At 35.5% G+C, this 18246-nt stretch overlaps 1 protein-coding gene across 1 annotated transcript in view; it reads left to right on the forward strand.

Annotated features, from left to right (window-relative positions):
- PTPN13 (protein tyrosine phosphatase non-receptor type 13) overlaps positions 1 to 18246 on the forward strand; it is a 196755-nt gene that overhangs the window by 26858 nt on the left and 151651 nt on the right. Inside the window, 1 exon segment of the mRNA XM_037529548.2 lies at positions 15720 to 15839. Coding sequence (XP_037385445.2) covers positions 15720 to 15839 — 120 coding nt within the window.

The following is an 18246-nucleotide window of genomic DNA, read 5'->3' on the forward strand; positions in this document are numbered from 1 at the left end:
GTGACTTATTTATTGTGAAATTCAATTTCTTAAAATTTAGCTGAAAATTATCTCTTATGACTAGTATTACTCTTAGAAAAAGAGTTGTAAAAATATGGATATATGAATGGCGATATGAGTTGAATTTAGGTCTCTTCTTCACATAGCTCTTCTCCCCCTTTCCTCTGCTCCTAAGAAATAAAAGGCCTCCGGATATGGAAAGCTTCCAGAACTGACTCTCTTTCCTATCTGTAATTTAATGCAGTTTCAGCATGTTTGCTAACTAAAACAGCAAGCAATGCTTTTTTCTTCCTAAATTAAAATTTTCCTTTCATTAGCTTTTTAAAAGATCAAAGAGTTTGAATTTCCTTTCTTCATCTGCTGTTTAAGCCCATCTCAGGCTAGCATGCTTGTAAATATAGCCTGCATTCTCCTTTAACAAATTTCCATCTGTGAAGTGCCAGAAAGACAAGAAAATGGTTTATTTGTTGGTATTTCTTCACGAGATCTCTCACTAACCTAATTTTTAGTAATTAACATTTATTAAGCAATTATTATGTGCTGGGTACAATCCTCATTTTACAGATGAAGAAATGCATAGCCCCAAAGTAGTTCAATTCCCAGCACCACAATTTACTGACAATATAATCGTGGGGGAGTTATTTAATCTCTGCTGCAGCTCCTCTTTTGTAACATGAAATTTATCATATCTACTTCATAGAATTGTTGAGCTAAAACAATAATTTACTGTGCTACCCAACAAAACTGTTAAAGCACCAAATGTCTCTTGCTTAATAATATATTTAGTCTGCTCTCTAACTCAGTTCTAAAGTCAAAACTTTCTTGTTTTTTTGTTGCAGTTTGGTATTAGAAAAATATATTCTGTAACTTGTAAAGTCCTTAGGATTGATGGGGGAATAAAGATAAGTCCTCTAAACAGTTTTGGGAGATAACTGGAAAAGGTTGCTTGCTGGTTTTCTTATGATAATATAGTACTTGAGCTGATTTCATTTATTAATCAAGGTATTTATTTGAAAACAGTGCCAATAATTTAGTGTGTGTTCTTAGATTAACCATTTCACAAAATTAAGTCTCTGTTACCAAAGGCCATAAAATGAGGTGTTTCGAAATGAAGACCTTTAAAAAGAAAATTATACCTCTTCGAATTATCTTACGGTGTTTGTGTAGTGCCTCTAATTTAAAAGTTGGCTTCCTTTAAAAATGAACATGAAAGTGTTGCAGGAGGATACTAAAAGTTGAGAACATGACCAAACAGACTTAGATACATGAAATCTTTTTGTTTACATGGGTAAAGAGATATTTTTGAGGATGTTTCATCCATATAGGCTATAAAATCACAAACATTGCATGTGATATAATATAAATTACAGAAAACAGACGTTGGTCAGGATCATATTGAGCCGTAAAATTCATGTATACTGGGTCACAGTCTTTTTAAGTAATGAACCCAGAATGTCAGTAATTCACTGCTAAGGCTCATTCATCACATGCCAATCCAATGTTTAAGTCTTGTTTTTACAATCCAGATTACTGGAGCCCTAGCCATCTGCAGATACTCTTAGATATTCAAAAGTAGATTGTCCTGGTTCTGGAGGTGATTTTAGAAATAAATGTCAACTAGTACTGCTTGTGTCCCCAGTTCTCTCTAATTACCTGAATATTTACAACTACTTGATAGTCCCTGAAGATTTCCCTCTTTTATTTAGGTATTTGTTGTCTCTGTTTCTCTTGAAGTCTCTCCTGTTTATTCTAAAACAAGATTTACAGTGTAATCCTCTGCTGTGTAGGCAACCCACTACTTCAAATTAGGGTCTTGTATTTATGGTTTCTTACTTTCTTACTGAATTATTACACTCAGAAGGCAGACAAAACTGGACTTGGGGATGAATGTGTAGTGTTCACACAGCAGGTTGTGATTGTAGGCAGAAAATCCTTTGTTAGGGAGGTAACCACTTTAATAAGCAGTGAATCAAAAGCTGTTACAGTCACAATAGGCAATGGAATATATAACTTTTAAAAATCTTCTTTTTAAAAAAGATAGCCCTTAAATATAATCTTGACTTTTCCATATAAATTTTAATTGGATTCAATTCCACCATCAAGTTCTTAGAATTATGCCAAAATGTCCCCAAAGATAATAGTTTCTTAGAAAACTGGTAGGCCTTGATAATGAAATACATGTTCACAAAGCCCTTATATAATTCTACAATCCAAAAAGGTTTGGAAAAGCAAAAGTTTTGTAACTCATTTGAAGGCAAATCCAACCTAAACTTTTTTGGTGCCAAAAAATTAAATTGTATTTCTTTTAATCAGTTGTTTTATTTGTTGTCATTATGCAATTTATAATTTTTTTAATTCCCCATCGTGTGACTCCTGAGGTTGGTTTGCTCCAGAATGTTAAAATGTGAGGTTACTGAATGCTGACCCACTTTCACCTTTGCTGAAAGTGTTTCTTAATAAAATAACAAAAGTGCTGCATTACCTTCCCCCTAAAATCTGAACAACTCTTACTGTGAAAATATAGTTGGTTCAAGGTTTCTTCTCATAAGTGATTGGGAACTTGGGTATGAACAAGGGTATATGTATGAGAGAAAGTGAAGCTAGATATTTCCTTTTTCTTATTATTTAGCTGCAGCTTCTGTATTGCTCATATTCTTCTCCCACCCCTTTTCTCCCTCTCCTTTCTTTCCTCCTTCCAAATAAACAGTTGGTAGCTAAAGTATGTCAAATGTGCTAAGAGCATTGGTCTTAATACATTTTAGCTGACCTTAATAAGTTCTGTAATTTACTGTCTATAATAGAATCCACAGCAGGTAGAAACATAAATACTATTAACTAAAATCTCTGCTTTGTGTCTCCACAAGATCATTTAATATTGTAACCCTGTGATTTGATCATTTTATTTTCTTCCTTCTGAATTATGCATTGGTTAATTACCACACAGCATAGTAAAAATTCTGTTGAATTTATCCTCAGACCATACAGGATGGAAAGTAGGGGCATTACTCTATCCCACACTCTATAGATTATTCTGAATATAAATTATTTCATTTTTAATCATTTATACTAGTTGAGAGTTTCTGCTACTATTAATAAAGGCTACTTATTCAAAAACCTATTCTGTAGTTTTGAGAAAAGTAATTATAGCATGCAGAACACAGACAAGTTTTTGGAGAGCCTTTAGTTATAACTGAGTAACAGTTGATACTTGAGCAACATGGGTTTCCACCCTTGCAGAGTGAAAAACCTGCTTATAACTTTTGACTCCCCAAAACTTAATTACTGGTACTTTGTTGACCAGAAGCTTACCAATTCCATAAGTAGTCGATGAGTACTTATTTTATATATGTAGCATATACTGTATCCTGACAATAAAACAGGCTAGAAAAGACATTATTAAGAAAATCATAAACAAGTGAAAATATTACGATACTATGCTTCTATATATCCATACCCTAAGTTTACATGGTCTGTTTACAAGAACATTTGCATGTGAGTGAGCCCACTAAGTTCACATCCACATTATTCAGGAGTCAACTGTACATTGAAATCCATTATGTTTTATTTTATTGAGGTAATATTGATTTGCACACTATATATGGTTAAAGGGAATAGCTTCACACCTCCTCAGATGCATGTTAACACACCACATCCACCACTAAAGCATAAAATCCTTTTTAAATTAAGCAAATGAATGTTTTGAAAACCTTACCTATTTATTTTCTTTAAAGTTATTTCATCTGTTTCTAGGAATCAAGGGCTTATAATGAGAGAAAAAAATTGTATTTTAAAAGTATAATCAATTTGTGTTCAACAAATCAGTGGCAATATAATAGAGGCATTACTGTTTAGGATTAGAAGGGTCACACATTGTATTGACCTTGTTTAGACCCTGATTTGAAAATGTAATTTAAAAGACCAAACTGGTTCTGAGATTAATCATGGATCTCTGGCAGGGGTGGGTTTGGGGCAAAGCAACTTACTCAGTCCCCTGGTCTTGTTAGTCTTATTCACATTTCTCTGTCTTTAGTTCTATCTGCATGTATTGCTTTAGAGACCTTAGAAATTTAAAATACCATGCCTTGGTGACATTTCCACCTTCTATCCCCCAGTGAAAACCAAATTATTCAAAATAAAATACTGTGACTTTAAAATACCACCTACAAGCTGACAATATGTAAATGTTTATTCATCCCAGATGCTTCTGTAAACTCCAGGCTCATATATCCACAGCTCTTTACTTGGCGTCTACACTGGAATGTCTGCTTGGCAACACAAACTTAACATATACAAAATTCAAACTCTGAACATTTCTTCCAAACCCATTCTGTCCCGCCAGTTTCCCAGGGCAAAAGAGCATTTATGTCACCAGATACTTTTTGGCCTTTATTCAAAGTTTTTCTAGAATTTAATCACTTTTCACCTCTGCTACTACAGTGGGTCAAGCTACTATCATTGCTTGCCTAGGTTACTGCCATACTCTCATTTCCTTGCTCTTTCCCTTATTCTTCTAGTCTCTTTTCAAAACAACAGCCAGAGTGATCTTTTAAAACAGGTCAGATCACCTTTCTTTTCAAAATCTGCCAGTGAACTTTTCATCTTTGTAAATGCCAGTTTTTCAGTGGCCTACAGATCTCTACATAATTTACCTTTCTTTCTCACTCACTGAGCTTCTCATTGCTATTCCTTGGGCATCCTGCTGCCTCAGGGCTATTTCATTTTCTGTCCACAATGTTCTTTCCCACATATCTGCACGACCTACACTCTTACCTTCTTCAGATATTTGCTCAAATGACAAATTCACAGTGAGGCCTTCCTTAATTATTGATATTTAATTTTAAATGTTTACCCACACTAACCTTCCCAGAGATTCACTAACCCTCCTTCTTGCATTATTTTCCTTTGTAGCATTTATTATCATATGATATTCTATATATTTTACTTATTTATTGCCTGTCTATAGTATGTAAACTCTATGGGGTCAGGTGTTTAGTTTGTTCACAGCTCTGTCTTCAATGTCTAAAACAGTGTCTGGTTCATAGTAAATATTCAGTTAGTATTTGTTGATTGAATAAGCAAAAACCTAACACCTACCATTTTAATAAATGAGTCATGGAAAATAATGTAAATTGCTCATTCCATTCTCTTTCAATCTATTTGACTCTCGCTGCTTTTTTAAAAATCCGTCCTGTATCCCGTGGTCCTTCCCCCTGATATAACTTTCAGCTCTTGATCTTCCCTTGAAGATCAAGGGAAGATCGTCAGCTCTTGATCTACCAAGTGAACCTTTGACTTCCATGTTTTTGTTTATTGGTTGCTACATACAGTCAAGAAAAGCTGAGGATCTGACCTCTGACCCTAAGGACTGCCATGAAAGAGAATACCCAGCAATGAGTATGATCACTATAAGAGAATATATGATTCTATAACTTTGTTCTACAACTCTAGCTGTCCCTTTGTTTTTGCTAGTTTTCTAGTCCCCATTCATGAAAATGGTACCATTTAAAATAATCCTTTTTGGGCCTGCCTGGTGGCGTAAGGGGTAAAGTCTCAGCACAATGAAGTTTTCCACAGCCAGTGCAGCACAAGTTCAATCCCCAGCCAGGCAGCTGACCCACATGGCACAGCAGACCTCTCCTGTCTCACCTGCTGCTCCCCTTGGCACTGTATTTCAGTCAGTCTGCCTGTTCTGCTCCCCACTCAGTCTCTGTGAATCCTCTCACCCTCCCACCCCCACCCCCACACACTTCTGTCCTATATCCAGTTCTTGAAGGCATAGATTAAAAAATCAATCTTTTAAAAAATAAATAAATTATCCTTTATTCATTAATTCAAGAGCCTCCAGTTGCTAGAAATCAAAGATGAACATGACAGGGAAGTGCTCAACTCATTGATAGCCAATTCAAAGGAAAACATTAAATGTTCTCCTTTTAGAATTAATATCAAGATGATAATAGAAATTATTTACACTGAGATTTAAAACTTTAGTCAGAGGGGAGAGGAGATAAGAGATAAGGCTATAGCAATAAATAGGAGCTAGCTTATAAAAAGTATTTTTGTGATTTGCTAAATAAGTATTTTGAATTTTATACTTTGAAGTCAACGAACAGGAACTTTAAGTCTGGCAACTAGGGGACTAGTGTTCCCATTAATCTGTTTGCAATGAGAGTGGCTAATTGGAGAAAATGACTATTTTGGGTTTTAGAGTTATTGGATTTTAGTACGTAAGGACAGTATCCAGACAAAATGTATAATGCATAGTTAAACTGAAAATCTGGAATGTGGAGCAAGACTATCTCAAAGCTGGAAGTGGATTTAGGAATAATCTATCCTGAGGTGACGAGGTAAAGTTTTGGCAGCAGATGTTTCTCCTTTAGAAACTACATATAGAAAATACTAGCTTTATGAAAATAGATGGTTATTTGAATAAAAATGAATTTTGACATTGAATGGTATTAAAGGAGATGATGTACTGTAATCATAAAGTTATAAGTTTAACATATGAATTGCAAAGGAATAAATTCTAGTTATTTCAATGGTAGTAACATTAAGTAACTTATCCAAAATGATTTTGCCATTATTTGTCAATAAGCCAGAATTTCTTTATATTCCCATGTAAAAAGGTCATGTTACTTTTACATACCAGTCATTCTTTATGACATTTGTGTAAGTACCATGTAGTTCATTAAAATGAAAGTTGTAGGGGCCTTCCCAGTGGCGCAGCAGGTTGAGCGCAGCACTGTGAAGCTGTCTGCAGCCTCTGCAGTGCGGGTTCGATTCCTGGCCAACCAGGGGGATTCCCACATGGTGCGGCAGGTCTCTCTTGTTGCGCCCACCGCTCCCCTCGCAGTGCTTTCGGTCTGTCTGCCTGTTCTGCTTCCCACTCTGTCTCTGGTGAATCCTCTCACCCTCCTGCACCTCTGGCCTGTACCCCAGCTATTGTATAAATAAAAAAAAAATAAAAATTCATAAAAAAAAGTTGTAGATGTAAAAGCTAAATCTTGAGATTAGTATCTTTATAGTTAGTTGGATAACTACAAAATAAGGAAGTAGCCCAAGCCACATGGCTTGAGATTAAATTCACAAACACTTGCAAGATAATGCCATTATTTAAATCAGAAATAATTTAATTATTAGTTATATTCTGTGACATGAAAATGCATAATGAACAATAATATTCAGTGTGACTACCTCTTGTCTCACTGCTTAGTGTTTTGGATTTAGGCTTTAAATTTATTGAATTTATTGCTTAGATTTAGTAGTTATTTAAAAAATAAAAATAATATAAACCTTTCAAAATGGAAATTGATAATAGCACACTCGTTTTCAAAATGGAGCGATTTTAAGTGAAGTTAGTCAGAAGGAAAAAGACAAATACTGGGTATCACTTATATGTGGGACATAAAGAACCAAAATTCGGGGTCAGATAAAAACAACACAATAAAAATCCCTAGAGATTTGACTATAGAAGAATTGACTACTAGAGCTAGAGAGCAAAGTGGGAAGGGAGGGTGTTCTATATTGTTGGACTGTAGCTGCCTTTGTGGGGGGTTTGGTCTGGTAACATATACCTGAAGATTGTGATCCTGTACCTTTAAATTATATACATATTATAAACTAATGTTACCTCAATTAAAAAAAATTTTTTTTAAAGATTTATTTATTTATACAAGCACTGGGTACAGTCAGAAGCGCGGGTGGGTGAGAGAAGCGGGGAGCAGAGCAGGCAGAAGGACCGAAATACACTGCTGAGAGGAGCAGTGGGCAGCAGGAGAGGTCTGCGAGCCATGTGGGACCCTCCCCCGGTGGCCGGGGAGCAGCCGGGGATCGAACCGGTGCTGCAGAGGCTGTGGGCAGCTTCGCAACCCGGTGCTCAACCGCTGCGCCACTGGAGAGGCCCTGAAAAAAATCTTTAATGGAGTAATTTAAGTAAAATTTTGACTGTCTCCAGAAACTAAGTTGAAATTATTGTTGAATTGCTGGAATAGTCCTAGATTTATTACACTTCCTCTATGGAGTTGTTTGGTCGTCCTCTTACCTTTTATTTTCTCTAGGATCAAACTTGATTTTGCTCCACATTAATTCAGAATGACACTTGCTGCTTTATTTTACCACAATATAAATATATCCCCTAATTTTTGGATCACATAGCTTTGTAAGAAGTATCAAGAGAAGACAGACATCACTTTTACCTTCAATATTCATCTTCTAGTATTTGCTGAATGGATAGTTGCCTCCTAAAACCTCTAATAGCTAGCTTCTTGCTTATTAGTTAGATCATAACCGCAGAAATACAACCTGATCTTGATAAAGGTAAATGGTGAAAAATCAGAAAAGTAGCCAAAAACCTCTTTAATAGGCTGTCTTTGTTTGTCATAGGTTAATTCTTCATTTTGGGGTGGAATGAACTTTAGTCAACCTTTTTGAACTATCTAACATTACATTTCAAGTAGAGTATGACAAAAGTACAAGTGGCTAATCAGTTAAAACACGAAACTATAGATTTGCAAGAAACTTCAGGTTGAGAAAAACAGTGAATCATTTATCCAGAATGTATGCCTGTCTTTTATGAATGAGACCTTTTTAATGGCCTATAAGCATTATCCAGCAAATCTAAGAGTAGAAGCATAATAAACGGCCTTTGCAAAATATTTTCTTCAAAATGTATACCAGTTGTGTTGGTTTTCTGTTGCTGTATAACAAGTTACCACAAATTTAATAGCTTTAAACAGCAAATTTATTATCTTACAGCTCATATGGGTCAGGAATCCAGATACAGGTTAATTGACCCTCTACTCAGAGATATAGCAGGCTGTTTTTCAGGACTGAATTGTCATCTGAAGTTGGGATCTTCTTCTAAACTCATTGGTGTTGGCAGGATTCAGTTCCTTGCAGCTATAGGCCCAAATTTACCACCCGGAGTCTTCTATTACCTCACCAATGCTACTATCAAGTCTTTTTGCCATATGACACCCTCCATAGGCAGATCACAGCATGGGCATTTGCTTCATCTAAACCAGCAGGAAGCCATTTGCTTCATCTAAGGCATTCCTGTTTTTGAATATCTTTCCACTCTGTTCCAACAGTCTTCTATAATGTAACATAACCTAGTGAATTATACCTTGATATTTACAGATCCCATCTATCCTTAAAGGGAGGAGATTATACAGGATTGCTATACTGGGAGCAAGAATCCTGGGTGCCACCTCAGAATCTTGCCTACCACAGTCTGCCTCCCAATTATTCATGTCCCTATATATACACATCAGCAAAAATACAGCCCCCCCCCCATATGGATCTCATCCCATTAAAGCATCAACTCAAATCAAAAACTTCATCTAAATCATATAAATTAGGTGTAGATGATGCACCTATGTGTTCTATGAACCTGAAAAAATTTAGAGACTGTCCAGTGTTCACAACATTAAACAATTGGTCAAGTAGGGGGTTGCTATTAAAGACATTCTGGTTCAAAAGTGGGAAGGCAACTGGTCCATAACAGTTCTGAAATCCAGATTGGCCAACACTGGCTGGAGTTTTTTGATTACTTTTCAATACCTTGGGATAATCCTTCATGACTCTCAACTCTTCCCTGTGAGTTTTGGTTCTGCTTCTGAATCATTCTTTCCTTTTCAAGCTATGTAATTTTATCAGCCGTTTTCCTTTCAGTAGAATTTGGGAGTAGTCCAGAACCTCTTTCCATTTTAAATTCTTTCTGTCCACTTTAGTCCAACTTGACCATGTTTAAACAATTTTCTCAAAAACTCTGGGTTTGTAGATTTCATAGGGATTCAGTGCATTAGACAAAATCTGCTCTTAACAGTTTTAACAGTTTTTTTTTTTTTTTAAATAGCCCTATCAGTGTTTTCTTCTGCTGAGATTACTAAGGGACTACTCTGAAACTTACCAAAAGGCCTTACCATTTTGAAAGACCCTTTTGTATGACTGAATCATCTGACCTTTTGATCTTTTTGAAATTTGGCAAAAGGTCATCCTTTTTCTCTATTCTGCTTTTGGCGGCCATTTCCAATTTTAGCATTGTTTGCTATCTGGACCTCTGAAGAGGCTGGGCATTTTCAAAGTCATCTACTCTGGCTTACTTTTTTTCTTCCTTTTTTTTTTTTTAAGATTTATTTTAAATGATTTATTTATTTTAAAAGATTTATTTATTTGTGCATACAAGAATTGGGATACAGGCCAGAGGTGTGGGGTGTAAAGAGGATTTACCAGAGACAGGATTCACCAGACACTGCTGAGGGGAGCAGCGGGTAAGACAGGAGAGGTCTGCTGCACCATGTGGGTAGCTCCTTGGCCGGGGATTGAACTTGGTGCTGCTTCGGCTGCAGATAACTTCATAACCTTAACATCTTAACCTTTGAACCACCAGGGAGGCCCCTTCCTCTCTTTTTAATAGCTCTTTTTCTGTTGCATTTTACTGTAGGGAGCAAGAAGAAACCAGAGAGCCACCTTTAACATTTCACTTGGAAATCTCCTTAGCTGTAAATATCCAGTTTTGTCACTTCTGCTGAAAGTTCTGCTTTCTGTATAACCACCGGACACAATGTTACTAAACTTTCTGCCACTACTTAACAAGGATCCCCCTTCCCCCAGTTTTCAATATCATGTCCTCATTTCCTGAGCCCTTACCAGCAGTGTCCAGATTAATATCCAGAGGTCTATTAATCTGTTCAGACAAGTTGGACCTCATCTTCTCAGGTTTTCTAGATTCTGCTCATTATCCAGTCCTAAAACCACCCCCGAATTTTCAGTTACAGAAACATCCCACTTTAAGACACCAACATTTACATTAGTTTTCTATTGTTGTATTAAAAATTACCATTCAGTGACTTAAAGCAGCACCAACTGATTATCTCATACTTCTTTTTGCTTAGAAGTATGTACAAATTAACTGATTCACCTTTCAGAATCTCACAATGGAGAGTTCAGTTGGAACTCTGATATTATCTGAGGTTTCAGAGTCCTATGTCAGATTTACTGGTTGCTGGTAGAATTCAGGTTCGTTTGGTTCTAAGACCCTTTTTTTTATTGTTGTTGGCTGGGATACACTGTGAGTTCCTAGATGCCACCTTCTGATCTTTGCCACATGCCTCCCCTACATAGGTAATCCACTACATGAAAGGAATTGTGATGCTATCCCAGATTTTTGCCTATCACATTAATTTATGACAAAATAAAGGATAAATGAATGATTTACTTGGTCTTTTGTTCTTTATACATGTTTGCTTTGTTTAGTGACTAGAGCCCACTTAAACATTTTAAGCTTACATTTCTTAAGGAAGACCAGCGATGTTCTAATGCAATGATCTTAAGTCAGTGGATAGAAAGGAGGGGTCATGTAGAAAGACAATACGTAAAAACAAAATTACACAGTTTTCTGTTGCTACTTCCCAACTGATGAGGAGAAATGCAACCAGTGTAAAGTTAGGGGGTTTTACCTCTATTTTACTTTTCACCTAAGAGTAAGTGATACAAAGAAGGATTGAAGAACTCCAGAATTTTGTTGCTGTATTTTTGAAGCTATCCTTTGAAAGCAAGGAATGCACATATATATAATTTCTATTTTAAAAAGTAGGTGGCAAGAACAGGAGGTCCAGAAAGGCAATTTAAATGTTTTTGTTGGAGTTCTCTTTTATGGGAAAATATAATGGAAAAATTGACAAATGTTAAGTGTTACTCCACTTTCGATACAATAAAAATGTTGAGACGTGCTTTTTTCTACCTGCAAGCAATAGCCACTTGAAACATCATTGAGTTGTTTTTTTTCTCCTTTGAATCTCAGTTTTTTTCGTACTCTTTCCTAACAGTATCAAGCAATGTTTTCTCTATTACCTGATCTAAACCTCCTACTAATGGAAATAAATATTAATGTATTTACTCCATTGAGGAGATTAACTTTTTGTCTCCTAGAATCCTAATAGCTTCTTTGTATACCTTTGGCTTGGTTGTTGATCATTCTGGTTCAGTAGTTAAAAGGTGGAAGTGATTTCATATTATTTGAAGTATCCTGTAATTATTATAGTTACTTCAGCTGTGAATGTTCTAAGAAATTAGAAGTTGAGAGAAAAACAAGAGATTGGCATCTTGAATAATGATTTTTAAAATTATGTTATCAATCTACAAATCTTAACTTCAATATGTTATGCAATATCTTAGAGATACTTTGGCTGTTTGTGGAGGGAAGATCTTAGACCTTAACCATAGATTTTGGTTTCTTCACTTTCATAGATTTTTTTTTAAATAGGAGAAGTTAACTTTGAGAAATAAATCTTTTTTTTAAGGCATGTGTTACCTGAAGTTGAGCTTATTTTTTTCTGACCAAAAAAAAAAAAAGCTTATTAGACAAAAGGAATGCTAACCCTGCTTTGGTCAGATTTAGATTTATTTAGTTTTTTGTTTCTCATTTAAACAGTCTAATTGAGGTATGATTGATATATAATTTACCATATTTTTTAAATGTACAATTTGATAAGTTTTGAGTTATTTGTACCTGTGGAAACATCAAAATCACGACAATGAATATTTCAATTATTCCTAAACATTTTCTCATATCCCTTTGTAATTAATTATTCCCACATGCCTCTTCTCTTCCTAGGTAGGGCTTTCCTCAAGCAACTGATCTGCTTTCTATAACTTTATTTTGCATTTCCTGTGATTTTATGCCAGTGTAATCATAAATCATATACTTCTATCTAGCTTCCTGCACTCAGGATAATTTTTTTGAGATGCATAATTTTGCATGTATCAATAATAGTTCATTTCATTCTATTGGTGATTAATAATTCAAATATATTCAAATTTGATTATTCATTCACCTGTTGATAGATATTCGTTTGTTTCTAGTTTTTGCCTGTTAGAAATAAAGCTGCTATGAACATTGGTATATAAACCTTTTATGGATATATGCTTTACTTTTTTGTTGGATAAATATCTTGAAGTGGAATGGATAGATTATATTTTTTTCAAAGATTTATTTTTATTTATTTATGCATACAAGAACTGGGGTACAGGCCAGAGGTGTGGGGGTTGAGAGGACCCACCAGAGACAGAGTGGGGTGCACAACATTTGAATACAGAGAAATACACTGCTGAGGGGAGCAGCGGGTGAGATAAAAGATACCTGCTGGATCAAACTCATGCTTCAGTGGCTGGCAATAGCTTGATAGCACTGGGACTTAACCCCTTGCGCCACCAGGGAGGCCCCTATATTTAACTTTTTAAGAAACTCCTTTGACAGTTTGACAAAGAGTACCATTTTACTTTCCACTAACAATATATGTGAGTTCTATTTTCTTCACAGCCTTGTCAATACTTTATATGGTCTGACTTTCATTTCAGTCATTCTGATTTGTTGTAATCTTCACTTCTTTAATGACTAATGATGTTGAGCATATTTTCATGTGCTTTTTTTAAATCCATATGTCTCCTTTGATGAAGTATCTATTCAAATCTTTCCCCAATTTTTTAATGTTTTTTTTCCTATTATAGAGTTTTGGGAGTTCTTTATATATTCTTTATACAAGTTCCTTATCAGTTATATAACCCACAAATATTTTTATTTAATTTGTGGCTTTTCATTCTTTTAACAGCTCTTTTCAATGAGCAGAGGTTTTAATTTTGAAAATGTACAATGTATCTTTTTTTTCTTTAGTGAATAACACATTTGGTTTAATAGCTAAGAAAACTTTGTATAATCTGGGATCACAATGGTTTTTCCTTAACATTAAAAAAAGCGGCCTCTAATGTATACAGAAAAACTTACTGTAAATGATTTTTGAATAAATATTCTTATTTAATTAAAAAAATCTCAACCTAAATCTTAAGCTTTTATGGTCAATTTCTTATTTCATTCCATTTGTAAATATAGAAAGTTCTCTACTAATGGGCCCTTTGCAAGTTAATTCCATCTTCATTGTTAAACATTCTTTTTTTAAATTTTTTTAATTTTTTTAGATTTATTTATTTATTTATACAAGCACTGGGTATAGTCAGAAGCGAGGGAGGGTGAGAGAACGGAAGTACACTGCTGAGGGGAGCAGCGGATGGCAGGAGAGGTCTGCCCCACCATGTGGGAATCTCCCTGGCCTGCCAGGAATCGAACCCACGCTGCAGAGTCTGCGGACAGCTTCACAGCGCTATGCTCAACCCTCTGTGCCACCTGGGAGGCTCTTAAATAAATCTTCTAATGAATGAAAACTTACAAGTTTGCAATCTCTGTTTCTCTCATATGCTCCAGTGACACTTTATACATTTTTAAATATCTCAACCCATTTTCTCAATATTATTTAAACAATCATTAGGTTGATCTGTTCTAATTGACTTATTTCTCATAAACATAAACATCTAGAATACTAAATGTACTGATGTATGATTTTTTTTAATTATTTTTTTTATTGAGGTAGCAATGGTTTACAAAACTGGATATGATTTAGTTAGAAGTATACATTCACACCTCTTCAGATTTATGTTAACACAGTACACACACACACACACACACACACACACACACACACACACACACCCCTGCTCTAAGCACCCATAGTCCTACACCCTGGCTCCTTCCTTCTTATCTCTTCTTCTGGTAGCCTAATGACCAAAGAAATCCTTTACCTGAATGGTGAGTCTATCTTTGCTCAAAAGTAGTAGCACATAAGGAACTCTATTTTATAGTTGTTCTGTTCTTGATTCAAGTATTCACAGAGACTAATTTCCTTAGAATCAAGGTAAACATTCCTAATTCATTAATCTATTCCCAGGTAGGTATTATATGACTTGATTGGGTTCATTTAGTCTATTTGTTATTTTATTCTGTTCAGAATAATTTTTTTGTGTTTCCTATCTGTGAGTCCCTTAGATTCTTCAGGATTAAAATGACATCTGTTAGAATCCTTTTGTGATTTTGTCTGACTCTGTGGTCACAGTTTTAAGGTCATGACAATAATACCCATGTTAACCAAAAACATGATAATTATTCTGTTTATATAGTATGATTATTTTTCACAGTCTTTCCTAAAACACTCTACTTACCATGTAGCACATAGCTTTCAAAGTAATAAAAATGAATAATATGGTTATGTTTATTGTAAAGCAGGGCTTTTTTGATAGTAAAATAGAGCTAGTCATATCTGTACCCCAAATTATTTCCCTCATCTATTGGTTGACTTGAAGCTTTTCCCCCTCTAATGCCCTCTCCCCCTTTACATTCTTTTTCCATTTTATATTTCTTTCATTTTCTTCTTTTCCCTTCAAGCTAATGATGTGAAGAGCTATAATACAGGAAAATAAAGAGAACAGAGAGAGGATCATTATGGTGTGATAACTGAGGATGATGGTGGAGATGGTAGGCAAATGCCTTCAGCTCATTCTGATTCCTTCAGTTTAATCATCTGCACTTTAATCATTACTGCCTATGGTATCCTGAGGTCATTGTTTTCTCCCATGAAATAGTCATCACCATTATTCTCTGAATCCGTTTCTAAGATTGACTCTGTTGGCCTAGACTAAGTGGTAGTTTGGGATGTTTGTCCCCCTCTTCACCCCACCCCCCACTATAATTCCTTTATTCTCTGTAAGTTTAAAGCTATAGGCTTATTTTTAGGTTGAAACTATATTGAGACATCAGTGATAAAGAACTGCTACTACAAGTGCACTAAAGTTGCTGATGGATAGACCATCTGTCATCTGTTCCCTTTGTTTCTTAGGTAATATGCACGTGTCACTAGCTGAGGCCCTGGAGGTTCGGGGTGGACCACTGCAGGAGGAAGAAATATGGGCTGTATTAAATCAAAGTGCTGAAAGTCTCCAAGAACTATTTAGAAAAGGTAAGTCTTTTTTGAATATTGGGTCACTGGAAAACAGATCAAGAGGCAGAGTACAGAAAGGAACACTTTCTGTTATCTCTCTTAGTAAAGCTCAGATATTTTTTCCTTCATTTGAGCATTTTATATGCCTGATAGTGTGCCAGGCACTGAACATACATAGTAACCAAAACCAAAAACATTCTCTGCCTGTTTGGAACTTACAGTACATTGTGGAAAATAGCTAATAATAAAGTGTTTATGCAAACAAATATAAATAATGCAATTGTGATAAGGTTTACCAGGGGAGAGTGCAGGAACTCTGATAACTCATATTAGAATTTGACCTAGTCATGGGGAAGAAAAGAAAGGTTTCCTTGCAAAAGTCACCCATGAGCTAAAAACTGATAAGTCAGAAGTCAATCAAGTGAGAGGGAAGGGAAACATTCTAGACAGAAAATTGTGTGTACATCCCTGTAACTTTAATTTGGAATAACACAGACTCTATTTTGGTGGTCTGCAGGGAGACCATCTCTCCCTATAGAGATGGTCTTCTGGTCCAGATTGTTGTGTGGCATTTTGAACCAAAAAAGTTAGGAAGTCAACCTTTTATTGTCCAAAACCATGAAAATGGTATTTTGCCACTCACACTACATGGCTGACTCTTATTTAGAATAGTAAGTGAAGAAACCAAGCTTCTCTAAAAAGTACAGTAAATCATAATCCTTAAAATTTGTTTTTTTAATTAGGTATAATAAACGTGACAGAACTAGGTGAGGATTTGAGGGTATGTTAGTTGCTCTAAAGAGTTGTTTATTTTAGTGATGAAACTGCTCTCTTTCTGCTTTCTGCAGAAAACATATCTGTTGAACCTCTGGGATTTAAAGTATTAAGAGTGGTTGATTAGTTTTTAAAATTGCCTCCTCATGACTAATCAGAGAAAAAGACCCAATCTGACATAGACAAGGCTATGAATCCCTTATAAATTATTTTATGTAATAATTTTTGGCTTTCTGTTTTGTAATTAAAATAATAATTAATGAAATTAAATTATAGAGTAACATTTTGATAAAGAAGTACTAAAAAAACCAACAAAGCTCATTGTCTAAATAAATTCAGAGACTTTATCAGCCAATGTTTCTGGAAAATTGAGAGGACCTTGTGCATTTCTTACTGTTTATAGATAAGGTTGCAAGGAGCAGAGCATATAGAACCCTTTATCTATATTTCATTATAAAATCCATTAGAAATTTTTGCATGAGTGACAATAGGAAGTTACTATAGATAGCTGGGACAATATAAACTCTTCACTCTGTAAAAAGGTGTTTAAAAATTAGAATTTTTAGGGGCCTCCCTTGTGGCGCTGGGGTTAAGTCAATGCTATTAAGCTGTCACCAGCCACTGTGGCATGAGTTTGATGCCTGGTCAGGGAGCTAACACACATGGCACAGCAGCCCTCTCTTGTCTCGCCCACTGCTCCCATCAGCAATGTATTTCAGTAGATCTGCCTGTTCTGCTCCCCACTCTATTTCTGGTGAATCCTCTCACCCCCTGCAACTCCAGCCTATACCCCAGCTCTTGTATGCATAAATAAAAAAAATAAATCTTTAAAAAATTAGTTTTTCATTTATACCTGCTCATAAAACAGTCTTACTAGAGAATGAATGATCTGTTATCAGCAAAATTAAATGACATAATAAGCACATCTTGTTTTTTGTAGATTTGCTTTCTTTGAATATTTTCAGGGAAATTCCCTTGCTACTGAAAGGAATAAAAACATGTAAGAAATAAAAAACACATGACCACTCATATTTTTATGCTGGGTAGGTCGTAATCCATTTATTCTACCTATCATTTGTAGAGGTAAGGAAATAAGGCCCAGCTTAAATGACTTGAGAATTACTATTGAAAGCAGAAAAAAAACAAAACAAAACTATTTTTAAATAAATTGTTATAACCAATATCTGCTGAGAACTGTAAAGTAATTCATGGATACAATTAATTTTTAAAATAGGTAGGTATCCTCTGAGCATAGTAACAAAATATTTAGAAAAGCAGTATCAGGCCACACAAATGGGTTACTTCAGATTCTGCGTACACTGAAAGAGTAATAAGGGAAAATTATGAACAAAGTTGTTGAAAAATTAAATGGACACCTTGGGTCTCCCTGGTGGCGCAGGGGTTAAAGACAGCACTATCAAGCCACTGCAGCACAAGTTCCATCCCCGGCCTGCCAGGAGGCAACCCACATGGCGCAGCAGACCTCTCCTCGCTCACCCACTGCTCCCCTTAGCAGTGTATTTCAGTAGATCTGCCTCTTCTGCTCCCCACTCTCTCTGGTGAATCCTCTCACCCTCGCACCTCTGGCTTACACCCAGTTCTTATATGCATAAATAAATCTTAAAAAATAAAATAAAGTAAATGGACACCT

Source organism: Talpa occidentalis, unplaced genomic scaffold (assembly GCF_014898055.3).
Source record: "Talpa occidentalis isolate TD23 unplaced genomic scaffold, MPIMG_talOcc4v2.1 talOcc4.6, whole genome shotgun sequence".
Classification (NCBI taxonomy): domain Eukaryota; kingdom Metazoa; phylum Chordata; class Mammalia; order Eulipotyphla; family Talpidae; genus Talpa; species Talpa occidentalis.